We start from the raw sequence: 15,486 nt of genomic DNA, 5'->3' as shown, positions 1-15,486 counted from the left end.
CGACAGTGCCGGATATTGATATCCGAGAGAAACTTGAAAGTATTTATTCTATTTTTTATGACTTACCAATGGCCGATATTAATATTATAATATAATAATATAATAATTTTATATATATTAGGTAGGATTTTCAAACTTTTTATCACTTCTATATATTTTTTTAATTTTTTACTGTCGGTAAACTTAGAAACTTCCGCTTTGACAGTTAGTTTATTGATGACAAAGATAATGACAAAACTTCGGGTGTGCAAACAGCAAGATTCTCTTTCGCTAGAGCGGAAGAAATTTCTTGCGTATAAGAAACATCATCTTAAAATTTTCTTCAAATTTTAATTGTTATCGACTTTAACAGGTTTACTTTTTTGTAAATTTTTCTTGAACAAAATTATAAGGTATAAGTTTTTATTAAGAGAAAATGTAATAAAAATAAATGTCACAGTGGCTAGACATATCTCAATCTCCAACTATATATAAAAAAACAATTTTTTTAATATTTATAAATATAATGGTTAAGAACTGCTACATATAAATATCCCATATTTTTTGCAAATATTTAATTTTAATAATTGTCATTTAATAATTATAATTTTAGTTTTACTCCTGTTAAATAAACTTCAATCTTCATTATGTGTTCAGAAAGACAAGAAAAATATTATCTTGATAGAAAGGAAATTATATAAGTATTTAATGATGATTAACTCTTAGTTATCCGGCCTTCGGAACATTTATCTTACATGTACTAAATTTGTCAAAGTATTGTATAATATATTGTATTATGTAAATATTATTTATTTTGTATTATTTTGCATTTGATTTTATTTAAAAAGTTAATGACATAAGCACGTGATGATTCTGCCAGATTTTAAAAGGTCAAAAGTTGTTACCAATATCAATTAACTTACAAAAGTAAAATAGAGATCGTATATAATATTTATATTCTCACAATATTGAACATGTCGAAAGCATAGCTAATGATGCTTTATTAATGATGCAAAATTTGTTCTAAGTATTTTTATTAAGTATTCACAGATATAATATCAAACTTCGATATGTTTCAGAAAAGTTGTGTGATTACGGAATATGATTTTAATGTGACTTAATACTGTTTACCTGGTGAATGTGACTTAACTTTACACAGTCAACATCTCCATTGAAATAAAAATATTCATTAAAAAAATTTGCCATTGGGCCAAAAATTGGAGTATAGAGTTTTGTAATAACAATAACTCAATTTTCGAAAAAATGTGACTCAACACAGTTTATCTCTGAGGTGCTCATATATAAATATCAGTTAATGTTAGATAAACAAAACATTAAAAATAATTGGAATAAAAATGGAATAATTTAAAATTTAGAAATTATATTTAACACAACAATAAGAAGAGGATTATAAAAATTATTAATATATAATATATACATGCACCAAGTAAAATTATTGTTCTCCATGGATTCAATTGTTTGCCTATTTTCTTCTTTTTTTAAAGACGCCGAACTGCCCGTAGTATAAGACGTATTTGTTATATTGGGATTTTCGTGTTTTTATTTTTTCTTCAACAGCATACATTATTTTCTCGTCTTTTATCTCTTCTTTAACGAATTCACTTATCTAAAACAGATTATTTGATGATATAACAGAAGATATTAATAAATATAAGTTTTTCTCTCACTACATTACAGATAAAGAAATCGTCAATTGCTGCATTAAGTGCATTTGAATCAGATATGTCACGTATGTGACAAATTAATCATAAATAAACTCAATATGAAATAGTTAAATAATGAGAATTTTATATGCATATAAAAAAATATACCTGTTTGAAATGATCTACGGAATGGTCGAACGTTATAATAACATTTAAAATTACAACATAGTCAGCATACCTACAAAAGCAAAGTAATATATTTAGTAAATGTAACAAATATTCAAAAATATTTAAATATATTTATAAATGAAAGTGTAATCACCTGTTAAAAGTGAATTCAATGTCTTTAAAATGTTGCATTATAAAGTTGAACGCAGTATTATTTCTTATATGTCTCGCAATAATATAGAGAATTATATGAGCACGCCTATTGCCTTTTGCTTTAAATAGAAATTCATTTTTCAACGCTATCATTAAATATTTGATACCAATAGTAGGATCTTTAGAGCAAATTAAGTATTCTAAAAGCTCAGTTTCATTCGTTTCCTGCCATTTGTCATACACACTGATCCAAATGGTGTCGTCTGCTATCATTAAACCTTTACAGTATATCCATTGTTTCCAAGCAAAAAATCTGCATTATCAAAAAAAATATTTTTCAAAAAATTTAGCTTATATATTGTTTCTCGATTTTAAAATAATTTATCTAACATAGAGCAGTAATGTCATAAACTCTATTTATACAAATATCATACTTGTAAAATAACTTACCTTGATTGTACAGGATTGGAAAGATCTTTGCTTAATCGATATTGGGCTGTTGTTCTACATGTATCAGAACGGAGAAAACATGCCCATTTTACCGCTTCTTGTCTTAAAGTTTTAGTAAGACCAGATTCGTCAACTTGGTCATAATATCCTATATTTGTCAGAAGTGTATTGAACAATTCTACAAGTTTGTTCTAAAAAATGGTTAAATAATAGGAATTTTAAATTTATTGTTATTTTTGAAAAAATGTATGTATATTTACAGATTTATGCTTAAACTTTTTTTATATGGAGTGCTATGACACATTATTCCTTCTTGTAGAGAAAATTTACCATTACTTACCGTTACGTAATCACTTTTCGTCATTGGAAAGATACACGTTATGAGTTCAACAAATTTAATCATAGGATACCATGCTATGTAGTCTGTTTCGTTATGTAGGAACTTTGTAATATTCCAAAACGAACTAAAATTTAATTGTTTTTGTTTCAAAAAATGAATCGAGTCATCGATAATTTGAGCTCGATTGATAACATGTATACGGGTATTATTTTTATAGTACAAATAGTCCCCAAGCAGTTGCCAATTATTCATAGAATAATTGACATAATAGTACCCTGTTATACAGAAAAATAGTTTTTCATCGTTAAAATTTACTAAAAAATACTTTATAATAATATTTTTGATAAAACCGAATAATGGAGGACTACCTCCCAATAATCTTGACCTTGACATATGTTATCAAGGTCTTAGTCTCAAATGAAATTTTGGAGATTTGAGTTATGGAAGAAATTTTGAAAAAATTTTAATTGAATGTTATTATATACATATAGTAATTAATTTTGAATAATATTCAAAAATAATTATCCACTCTTAAAAAAGGCATGAAAGATCGATACTCGAATGTATCGAAATCTCGAAAGTATCGAAGTGTATTGTTGCATTTTTATCGCGACGCTGATTGGTTATCTCAATGTCATATGCGAAAAATATATTTTTACAGTTTATATTTAAATGGTTGTCAAGGCAATATTGATCATGTGCAAAAAATATATTTTGACAGTTTATATTTAAATTGTCAAGGCAATATTGATTAGCAATTTATAAATGTTTCTATGACAATTGTTTACATTTTCTCAAGCTGTCAAGTTGTATTTAAATAAAAAAGGAATTTAAAAATATGTAAAAAATTAGGACGTTAATTATAAATTTTTTTGCAAAATTATTTAGATATTTTTTACTTGTATATTTTTTCTAATTACCAAATATTTGGTAATGGGAACTAAATAATTTCGTCCTAATTACCAAATATTTGGTAATAATTACTAAATCATTTCGTTCTAATTACCAAATATTTGGTAATAATTACTAAACCATTTCGTCCTAAATAATCATAAAATTATGGTTGGATCTACCAAAATGGGTTATGATCAATCCAACTATAAAATTATGGTTGGATTTACCACAATGGATTATGGTCGATCCAACTATAAAATTATGGTTGGATCTACCACAATGGATTATGGTCGATCCAACTATAAAATTATGGTTAATTCAACCATAATGGATTATGGTAGATCCAACCATAATTTTATAGTTGGATCGACCATAATCCATTGTGGTAGATCCAACCATAATTTTATAGTTGGATCGACCATAATCCATTGTGGTAGATCCAACCATAATTTTATAGTTGGATCTACCATAATCCATTATGGTTAAATTAACCATAAAATTATAGTTGGATTTACCATAATTTATTATGGTTGAATTAATATTTGGTAATAATTACTAAATCACTTCGTCCTAATTACCAAATATTTGGTAATAATTACTAAATCATTTCGTCCTAATTACCAAATATTTGGTAATAATTACTAAACCATTTCGTCCTAATTAATCATAAAATTATAGTTGGATCTACCACAATGGATTATGGTCGATCCAACTATAAAATTATGGTTGGATCTACCATAATTTATTATGGTTAAATTAATATTTGGTAATAATTACTAAATTACTTCGTCCTAATTACCAAATATTTGGTAATAATGATTAAATCACTTCGTCTTAATTATCAAATATTTGGTAATTTCTAATAAATATTTACTTGAATAAAAAAATAATTTACTTGATTCTAATAAATATTTACTTGATTCTAATATATATTTACTTAAATAAAAAAAATTATTTACTTGATTCTAATAAATATTTACTTGATTCTAATAAATATTTACTTGAATACAAAAAATTATATATAAAAAAAAAAATTATTTATTTGAATCAAAAAAATATTTACTGAAATCAAAAAAATATTCACTTGATTCTAATAAATATTTACTTGAGTCTAATAAATATTTATTTTATTCTTATAAATATTTACTTAAATAAAAAAAATCATTTGCTTGATTTTAATAAATATTTACATGAATAAAAAAAATCATTTACTTGATTTTAATAAATATTTATTTAAATAAAATAAATATTTATTTAAATCAAAAAAATATTTATTTGATTCTAATAAATATTTACTTATATTCTAATAAATATTTTCTTGATTCTAATAAATATTTACTTGATTCTAATAAATATTTACTTGATTCTAATAAATATTTATTTCAATAAAAAAATTTATTTACTTGAATAAAAAAAATATTTACTTGATTCAAGTGAATATTTACTTGGAATCAAAAAAATCATTTACTTGAATCCACTCTTTAAAAAGGCATAAAAAATCGATACTCGAATGTATCAAAAGTATTGTTGACGCTTTTTTGCGACGCTGATTGTTATCTTGATTATTCTGGCAGTTTGATAGTTTGAGAGCAAAAGTTATTTTGGCGGTTATTTAAAATTAAAAAAATTATTTTTAAATATTTAGTAATTATTACCAAATATTTGGTAATGAGGGCGGAGTGATTTAGTAATTATTACCAAATATTTGGTAATAAGAGCGGAGTGATTTAGTAATTATTACCAAATATTTGGTAATGAGGGCAAAGTGATTTAGTAATTATTACCAAATATTTGGTAATGAGGGCAAAGTGATTTAGTAATTATTACCAAATAAATTATTACCAAATCACATTGTCCCCATTACCAAATATTTGGTAATTATTACCAAATCACATCGTCCCCATTACCAAATATTTGGTAATTATTACCAAATCACATCGTCCCCATTACCAAATATTTGGTAATTATTACCAAATCACATCGTCCCCATTACCAAATATTTGGTAATAATTACCAAATCACATCGTTCCCATTACCAAATATTTGGTAATGGGAACCAAATCACTTCGTCCCAATTACCAAAACGCTTCTCCAGTGCAGTATTCAGCAAAATGGCGGCCACTGGATACTGCACTGTGTGAGACGAAATGGAAACGCAGCCATAGTTTGATAGCTTGATAGCGAAGGTTATTTTGACGGTTACTTAAAATAAAAAAAATTTATCTAAATATTTAGATTTCCTAATTACTAAATTACTATAATAAGTGCGCGCGCGCAGCGCGCGCCTGTATTGTTCTAGTAATGATATAAAATTGAGAAAGACAAACTTACAATGTCATAAAATTTCTGTTATATATGGATTCTTCAAATAAAATATAGGCTGACGTATATGTGACATATTTAATATGAATATATTTTATTATTAGATCAAGAGACCTCCCAGCGGAAATTTTGCAGAATGTTCGCCGTTGCATGTGCCACCCTCCGTACAATCCGGATCGCTCATCCTGCGATTACTATTTCCTTGGGCCGCTGAAAAGAGCTTTAAAGGGATTTTAAAAGATCGCCGTTTCACCTTCAATCGAGAGATCCACGATGCGGTGGAAAAATGGATCGGACAGCAACCAGCGAACTTCTTTGCGGCGGGTATACAAAAGCTTATAGACCTTTGAGACCGCTGCTTAAACAGCGATTACTTTTCAGTTCAGTAGTTATGTATTGAATGAATATATTTTATAAGCGTTTAAGTGATTTAATAATAAAATATATTCTGTCACATATACATCAGTCTATGTTTCTATATTTGTATCAGTCTCTATTTGAACGATCCATATATTAAATATAAAATTTGATTCACAATAAATTTATTGTTTTTTATTTACCAGATTGTTTTGTATTGATTAAGAGCCACTCATCTTCTTCTAATTCTCTTTGAAGCTCTGTTTTTGTCTCCCGAGAAAACATAAAGCGATAGATTCTAGGACTGTATTTCCTTTCATATTGCACAACCGCTGGACATGTTTCTAATTTGAAATCGGGATCGACATATCTCATCACTTGCTCATAATCATTATATCGTTCTACCATCACTTCAGAACAACGTGTTTCCGTTATCCAAGCATTGAATATACGTTTTATGTTTAGTTTGCGCACGTTCCCAGCTTTATTAAATGTAGTTTGCGCAATGTCCCAGAAGTCATTGACGATTGTCTTATTAGAACTTATAGTAAAATAAAAAAATTGTTTACAGCATACATCGTATGGCCATTTATTGGCTAGCATAAAATTATTATTTAATTGATTTAAACATTAATATGTTTTGTATAATGAGATATATGTATATATAAAAATATAAATGTAGTATATATTTCTTTTGAGATTTGAAAATTGTTCCTCTCCTTTTTGTCTAATATTTAGGATAAAGTAAACTTTTTCTGAACAAAATTATAGATAAAAATCATTATTTATCAAAATACCTGCTTTACCTATATTTACAATTATGTTCTTAGAATTAATCTTATAGTTATAAATATATTAATAAATTCAAAATGAGGAAGGAACAAAATTTTTTATATATTTATAATTCAAAACATTAGTTTTCGAAAAATTATTAACGCGTTAAGCCGCTCAAATTTCAGAAATCAACTATTTTAGCTCACATTAGTAAGAATAAAAGTTTAATTTTAAGAGTCAGTCATATATTGTTTTTAATTTTACAGATAAAGGATAGCTCGATAAATTTTAAGCAGTTTATATCTGTGCTCTCTGACTACAATATAAATAGTGTCCTCCAATGTTTAATTTTGCTACGTAATAATTATATGAAAATATATTACTCACTCTACAAATATGTTGATAGCATCCCAGAACACTTCATCATTTATTAGGTAATAAAACATGCGCCACATAACGGATGCTGCAATAATTAAAATTGTAAAATATTTATTAAGTATTTTAGGATATATTTATATTTGCTTTTATAACTAAGTTTATATTGAAATAAATTGTATTTTAATCGGTTTGTAATTAAATTTTCCAATATTCTATTACAAAATAAAAAATTGACATACACTTATCAATATGTATTTTATTTTTATATTTACTTTAATTATAAATCATTTTTTAGTTACATTTACTTAAACTTACATTTGATATAATGGATAGATGATCTAAATGAATCAGCTGTAATGGTGTGTAAAGGTGGAAGAGGTTTCATATCAGGAAGAGTATCGAGACGTAAAGATTCCTGTTGTATTTGGACGACAAATAAATCAACTATGTCATTATACGTCCGACTCTGTAAAGCATGACATAATCGAATAAATCAAAAAGTGTATTTGCATTGGCAACAAGTATTTAGCGCTGTTAATAGCTGCTATTCACTTTTGGTCGTTTCTATCAGTTTTATCTATTCTAAAGTCTAAAGTATGGCAAAAATATAAAAGAACCTGATTCAAGACATGCGCCGTAAAATATGTAAGAAAACCTTCTTTTGACCACAGAGCCACATCGTTGAACCAGTGAGCTAATGTTTGATACGTTATTAAGTTTGCCACTTCAATTTTGCGGTTACTGTCATCTAACGCATCATTATAAATAATATTCACGTCTCTGAAAAGTACTTTCAAGTAATAGAAATACATCCAAAGTTTTTGCTATAATTATGCGATAAGTCTGTTTATTGTAGTTATAGTAGATACAAATTATTACAAAGTTACAAATAAACATGTAACTATATTTGGATAAAAATATATATTTAAGGATTGTTAAATCTAAATTTGATAACAACAAAAAATAACTTTATATTAAAATCTAGAGTTTTTATACATTTCCCTTAAACAATGTGTTTCCTTTTGTTTATGAAATAACAATGTAATAACTGTTCACTTACATATTTACATAAAGTTTCTTTAAAAAAGACAAGAGAAAAGAATTTCGAGCATTTTTGCATGAGTAATTTCACATATGAAAAAGTGCATAAAATTTAAAATGAGAATAATTTTGATAATATTTATCAATATTATGAATGCAATAATTAAAATTATATAGCACATGTTTTACTTGTACAATGTAAGATGCATGTTTTTTTTTGCCTAACTTTAGTATTGAAATTTGATTTACAATGTGATTTGATGTAAAGAATGATTATCTTAATTTTTGTTTAAAATAAAAGCAAGAATATTTTATCTGGACGTCATGCAAGTAATATGTTCAGTATGTTTTAGATGTTTTTTAATTAACATACTTAAAATATGCATATTTTTTACTTTCAAAATATTATGGATAAATTTATTTGATTAACTTGGTTTTACTTTTTATTCTTAATAACGAGTATTACCTTAATATAATGACTCCCCTAATATTTGCGAACTCTTTAGTCATTGTACTCTGAAAGTCGTTAATTACAAAGTAGTCCATTTTTTCCACTTTTCTTGTACTCCTTTCATTCAAGTAATGCACGATTTTTTGGGCAATAGTTTCTGCAAATAATATCTCGGACATCAACTCCTTTTTGCACCAAAATTTGATATTTTCAGTGGAAGTGGAGGTATGAGTGAGTGTGGTTATTATAAATCCTAAATTTTGAGCAGACATTAAAGATGATTTGTTATAGTGAGTCCACATCATGCCCTTTGCTGTGTCATTTATTATATCATTTACTCTGTCATTTACTGTGTCATCTACTATGTCTTCAACTCGATCTCGTATACGCACATTCGATATGTGTGTGTGGTCTTTATGATGCCGGAAAGAAATGCTAAAGGTTGATTTAAATCTATCGTCCGGCACGTCCCAACACGGAAATAGTCCTCCAGCTCTTATTGCGTTAAAGCTGTCGCTGTTTAATGTATTTTATTTTAAATATATTATTAATACAAAATTTTAATCATAATTGGACTAAAATTTTATTATATTAACTTACAATTCAACTTTTTCGTCTATGTATAAGGATCCAAAAAAGTCTGTGTAATCTAATATGGTACCGACATATAGCATATTTAAGATATATATACCAGAAGCATATATTGCGTCGACAAGATTGATACGAATGTATTCTTTTTCGACGAACAAAAATTTCACAATATTGATTATCTGAGAATTATTGTTATTAATCAAGTTAATTGCATATATGGCGAAAGTCGCTGAGTTATTAATAGTTATCTCATTTGTTTGATCAATGAAGAGGGTGATATTGCATTCTCCAAAAAAGACACTTTTGTATAAGTTTAACTCTATTTTGACATCATAATGCAATGGTACTAAATCAAACTTTTTCTGTTTTATTCTATCGTCATTCATATCAATATCAGTTTTCGTAAATTTAACGATAGAAAAGGTTATTATCGCAATTAATAATAATCCGACATTTAATGAAATATATGCCATATTAATTACTGTTTAAAGTATCTGCAAAAAGTTTTTTGTGATTAGGAAACCAATATAATTAAGACCCACTATACTAATACACTTCTATATTACAAAAGAAAGCTAATATAACAATTATTGCACGTAATCAATCATACTAAAGCGATATAAAATGTTCATGAAAAATGCCCAAAAGAGAGTATCATTTTTGGTAGTATTGGAAAAGCAAAATTTTAAATACAAAAGGTAACATAAAATTATACGAGTAATATAATTTATCCAAAAATTCTTCTTAAATATAAAACAAAAAATATGAAGTATATAATATAATAAATATTAAGTATAAAATATATATAAAATTTATATAATACTAAAAATACAATAAGTAAAAAAAATGTTCATTTTTATTTTTATAGAAAATTACGTTCTTACAATATTGGAGATAATTAAATAATTTTTTACTGCAACTATATGTACACTAGGTCTCAAGAAACACAATCAATCTTTTCTATAAATTTTGCAAATATCGAAATAATTGATTTTCAATGTGTGACATGAATATAATTCAAAAATTTTACATTGAAACATTCGATAGATAATTGTTACGTTTATCTCAGCTGACGTTGTATAAATCGAAAATAAAGAAAATTAAAAAAATAGCTAAATATATTCATCAGCACTGATAAATATGTTTTTGAGAATATAAAACTGTATTTGTTGTGCTTTAGAAATTTTCCATATATTTTTAATGAAAAATAATTCACTTGTAATAACTCACCTTCATAGATGAAGATTATATCCATATGAAAACTTATAGTACTTTGTAACAATTAACAATTTGTAACAATAGTACAATTAACACCGTCTCGAATTGCGAATGCTAGAGATATATAAATTGAATCCGCTATCTAACTGTTTCGAGAAATCGTTGAACACTAAGAGAAATATTCGCAGTTAACATAATAAATACATTATGTGATGTAAATAATTTCTAAGAGGTTACGCGAGAACAACACTCTACTAAACAAGGGAGAAGGACTGTTAATATCAAATCAAGTAAATTTCTGCATAGAAAGTAAATGTATGTTGTTTTTAACTATTGTTACAGGAAATGTGTGAAAAATTATAAAGTAAATAATTTTTAAAATTATGTATATATCAAAATAAAAAAATTTTTACACGAGTAGCAATGCAAAGCTGTTCGATATCGGAAATTAAGGGAACCTTGAAGTGTCTGCCGAACTCCAGCGCGAAAGTGTCGTCATTTAGATAAAGCTAAAAATGAGATTGATATTATCGACATAATATTATCATCCGAGATTTATATTACGGTATATACGTATTTCTTTTAATAATTCTTTGACATGTGATCACACACGTCTGAACATAGACCACATGTCAGTGTAATGAATTACCAATCAATGAAATATGTACAATTACCAATCAATGAAATACACGAATATTATGTCGATAATATCAATCTCTTTTTTAGTTTCATCTAAATGATAGTACTTTCGCGTTAGAGTTCGGCAGGTAATCCAGGATCCCCTTAAAATGGAATTTATTATCTTAACAATTCATCTTTAACAATAGTTGGTAACCTGAAATTATTGATCTACAAATAATAAAATTTTTGAAAGAAAAGAATATCAATAACAGAATATTTATATTAATTCAAAATATTGTATAATTATTTTATCAGAATATATAATTATTCTACATATATATATATTATTCTATACATATAATAAATTGTACACACAAAATGTAGCAAAAATTATGCGTAATATAAGATTTATATATTAAAAAAATTCAAAAATACAAGTCCAAGGATACAAATAAATTTCATTAATTTAATTATTTAATTTATTTATATTTTTATATAATACAGTCCACACGTATATACGCATAAAATATATAGATAGGTAAAATACACTTAATTTCATTCCGATATATGTACATTTTATTAATATTTTATAAAATAAGATCTAATCCATAAAAAGTTATTAATATGAGAAGATATCGGTGAAATACACCATCATTTATCCTCTGACTTAATAACCTTCGTCTGACCATGTAATATGGTAGCCAGGATATTTTTTATTCAATAACTCTACCGAAACTCGATGATCAGCTTTGCCGAAACCCTGTGAACCAATAAAAAACAATTAATTTTTGTTTCACGTTACACTTTTCCAAAATTAATGTAAAAGATTGTAGTATTATTCAAATATTAATAGAATATAAAAGATTTTGTAACTCAGTTAAAATATTCACTAGTATGATAAAATATATGCCAGTGATTATAAGAATAGATCTCGCATTATTTTCAACTTTACTTTTCAATTTCACAATCACATGAAGGCATAGTTGTTGAGTAGACTACAACAATATACAAAAAAGTATAGAAAGTAAAAAATAAATAAAACAGAAGTGGAATTTTTTGAGTTTTTAATTAAAATTCTAGCGACGAACTAAACATGCATCATTTCGGAGAAAGCAAAATACAAATAACAGTAATAGAAATCTTCAGACAAACAAAAATAATTTTTGCGCGTAAATAATGATAAAAATTCACTGAATAATGAAAATGGCTATATTAGATTTGCATTTACAATAATTATAGACTCATATTTTTTTACGAGACTGAGTATTAAAGTATATAAATATATATAAAATAAATAATATAGCATATAATTTATAAATATATACATATAAATCTTACTTTTATAAATAATACTATTATTATATCCTTATTATTTCTATAATTTTCGATCTCACACTTTCCGTCATCATTTATAACGGACGCGACAGAGTATGGAACGTGTAATCTACGCGATAATATACGATAATAATTTACTTTATCCGAATGGCAAAGTACGCGTTGGGAGTTTAAAACATCGTGTGATTTTCGTATTCATGTCGCGAACACGTGTGAGTGCCTTGAAGGACTGCAAAGAGAACTGAGAGGAGAAAGAGAAGGAGACTCAGGCAAAACATCGGGTGCCTGCAGAGCAACTTTAAGGGATAAATGACAAATAAAATTCGATATTTTCCATTCCATTCTTTCTAGTATAATACTTTTTTTCATTTAAGATACGATAAGTCTGGGACACTCTGTTTATTTGAGATTTAATTGTAAAGATAATTAATATTTTTTTAAAACAGAGTTATAAATAGCATGTCATAAGACAAAGGCTATGAAAAAATATAACACTTATAAAAGAACTTATAAAAGAATTCTTCTCCAAATAAAAGAATTAATAAATAAAAAAGAATAAAGATGATTCTGATGCTGCATCTAATATACCGTAAAATTAAATGATATCGTGTGCAAACAAAAATTTATAAATTTTGCCACGTTGTTGTAGCGCGCCCGCAATAATTGACTTATATTACTGACGCGTATAGATATTATCGTAAATACGGTAATACGGCCCAATAAAATTCAATGGCGCTACGGAAGTCGCCCACGAACATTTCCGAGTTTACGTAAATGCAATTGCAATTTTACACTTGGAGGTCGATCGACCAGCTTCAAGGTTTATAACATTTATACGCTTCAAAGAATTCCGCGGCGAGTCGTAATAAATGAAAATTCTGCTGAATATATTCTATTGCTGAACGCGTAAGATACATGTTTCAATTAGTTGATTTAATAATTATTTTTGAAAAATTATTTTGGAGAATATGTTCTGAGCTTAAACTTAAAGAAACACTCATCGATTCTTTATTTCAAATTATTTCCTATTATTTCATTGTTATTGCTTTGCGTAATTTTTTATCAAAATGTAATAAGAAATTATTTAAAAATACATGCCAAGCATTCCCATTTTACATATACAACACGCTAATGAAACGTACATAACTTGCTATTCGATAATGATGAGCGTGAAATACAAATTTTCAGACAGACAATTTAATCTGCTAAAGTTTGACATATAATGTTGCGTGGGCGTGAAGTTTGCAACGGGAGCAACAGAGTATTAGATTAAAATATTTATATGTTATTAATCATACAAATTACATGCATATTCATCACGCACGTTTAAAGTACCATCTGACATTAAGTAATATCACGATCCATGCTGTCATTCGTGTCGAACAATTTTAGTCGTGTCTATAATCTTATTTATTTGGAATACGTAAAATATAAATCTGATAGTATATTATTTCTTTCGAAAATATTTTAAACGAATATTTTGCACACATTTTATTATAAATAATACTAATTAATAAAGAATAATGAATCAATGTAGAAATATTTATACAATGTTTACCGCATAATTCTTGAAAAAATAAAGAAACAATGTATGTAAATATAATGCAGCATTGTTATTTCTACGTGTCTATTTAATTTTTAAATCAATCAAATTAGTTAACGACACGTAAAAATTATTAAATGACAGACTCTCAATGTTTTAATTAATTCGGAGGCTTACTTGCGAGTATCCGTAAACTTTGATGGTTTTCCTGTCAAAGTTGTGCTCGATTCTTCCACCGCCCACACATTCCGCTTGCAGACCAGCGTATTTCTTGATTTGTCCGTCTACCTCATCGAATATATCAGCTGAAATATAAATAAAATATTATCTAACATTTACATATTTTGTAAAAATAGCAATATTGTAGGACTTTTACATTACATTGTTTAATTAATTGACATAAAGTAGGTAAAAAATTCGGAAATAGCGAACAAAAATATTAAAAAGAAAAATTTTACATGCAAGAAAATGCGCGAAAGACAATTCGATAATTCTTATATAAGAATTCAATCGTCTTTATATCAATATTTCGTTGTTGATCTTTCTTATCGAAGAAAAGGAAGATATATCTTTTGATCACCGTTTTTTCCCTTCAAAGCTCGTCGCGTATATAAATAGTCGCGAGAACGGATTTCGAACACTAGTCACAACCATTCCGAGACTCTTTACGCGATCGATATTATCGCAAATTGCACGTTCCTTGGCAATCAGCGCACGAACCGACATTCCCTGGGTATATGATACAGATCCGTGATATAAATTCGCACACGTCTATGGGTATTAGAAGCCAATCAAGCGCTATTGTGCTCGCGTACGGTTCGCCCGAGGCGCGAAAAAGTTGAAAGGAAGGATTTAATATCAATTTGCGGTGATCGTGGACGCGTATGCATGCGTATCGAGATAGGCGCGAGCGTTTTGTGTGTATAAGCGCGCGCCACGTGCGAATGAGTCGTCCTTTGAAACGCGCGCTATAATGCCTTCTATGTCGCGTTAACGCGCTAAGCGCACTCGACGCCGCTCGGATTGAGGCAGACAGCAAAGGGTGGATTCGCGATGCGAATCGAAACAGAGCGCGAAATGCATCACGCAAAATGCGTGAAAAGCTTCCTCTGTGCACCAATGACCAGTAAAATCTCCATATCCATCGACATCCGCTGTTCAATTCTCTGTCCTATATACGATAAATATGTAGTTTCGCAGAAAAAAA

General features: G+C 27.3%; 2 protein-coding genes across 2 annotated transcripts in view; both read right to left on the bottom strand.

The window, feature by feature from the left end:
- Nucleotides 1-1,343: 1,343 nt before the first annotated feature.
- LOC105667427 (aminopeptidase Ey-like) lies at nt 1,344-11,133 on the bottom strand. The gene is made up of 12 exons (XM_012359226.2): nt 10,793-11,133; nt 9,572-10,056; nt 8,987-9,487; nt 8,097-8,259; nt 7,795-7,945; nt 7,489-7,564; nt 6,531-6,868; nt 2,755-3,029; nt 2,415-2,605; nt 1,966-2,277; nt 1,812-1,881; nt 1,344-1,606 (listed from the first exon to the last, which is right to left on the bottom strand). The coding sequence occupies exons 2-12, from the start codon at nt 10,033-10,035 to the stop codon at nt 1,463-1,465; spliced, it is 2,685 nt and encodes an 894-aa protein (XP_012214649.2). The 5' UTR covers nt 10,036-10,056; nt 10,793-11,133; the 3' UTR covers nt 1,344-1,462.
- Nucleotides 11,134-11,857: 724 nt separating this feature from the next.
- The window catches only part of LOC105667425 (sex-regulated protein janus-A-like), a 67,513-nt gene continuing 63,884 nt past the window's right edge, over nt 11,858-15,486 (bottom strand). The window contains exons 3-4 of the mRNA XM_012359223.2: nt 14,457-14,584; nt 11,858-12,161 (exon numbers count right to left, since the gene is read on the bottom strand). Of these exons, the coding sequence (XP_012214646.1) occupies nt 12,069-12,161; nt 14,457-14,584 (221 nt within the window). The 3' untranslated portion in view covers nt 11,858-12,068. The remainder of the gene's footprint in view (nt 12,162-14,456; nt 14,585-15,486) is intronic.

Source organism: Linepithema humile, chromosome 5 (genome assembly GCF_040581485.1).
Source record: "Linepithema humile isolate Giens D197 chromosome 5, Lhum_UNIL_v1.0, whole genome shotgun sequence".
Classification (NCBI taxonomy): Eukaryota; Metazoa; Arthropoda; class Insecta; order Hymenoptera; family Formicidae; genus Linepithema; species Linepithema humile.
Note: the sequence above shows the minus strand (reverse complement) of the source record. Positions and strands in the feature narration are given on the sequence as shown.

Excerpts from the sequence above, each read along its gene's own strand:
- LOC105667427 (XM_012359226.2), bottom strand. The coding sequence starts at position 10,035 with ATGGCATATATTTCATTAAATGTCGGATTATTATTAATTGCGATAATA. Across the intron at positions 7,565-7,794 it reads ATCTATCCATTATATCAAAT|CATCCGTTATGTGGCGCATG; the intron begins GTAAGTTTAAGT and ends TAATTATTGCAG. Across the intron at positions 1,882-1,965 it reads ATTGAATTCACTTTTAACAG|GTATGCTGACTATGTTGTAA; the intron begins GTGATTACACTT and ends TTGCTTTTGTAG.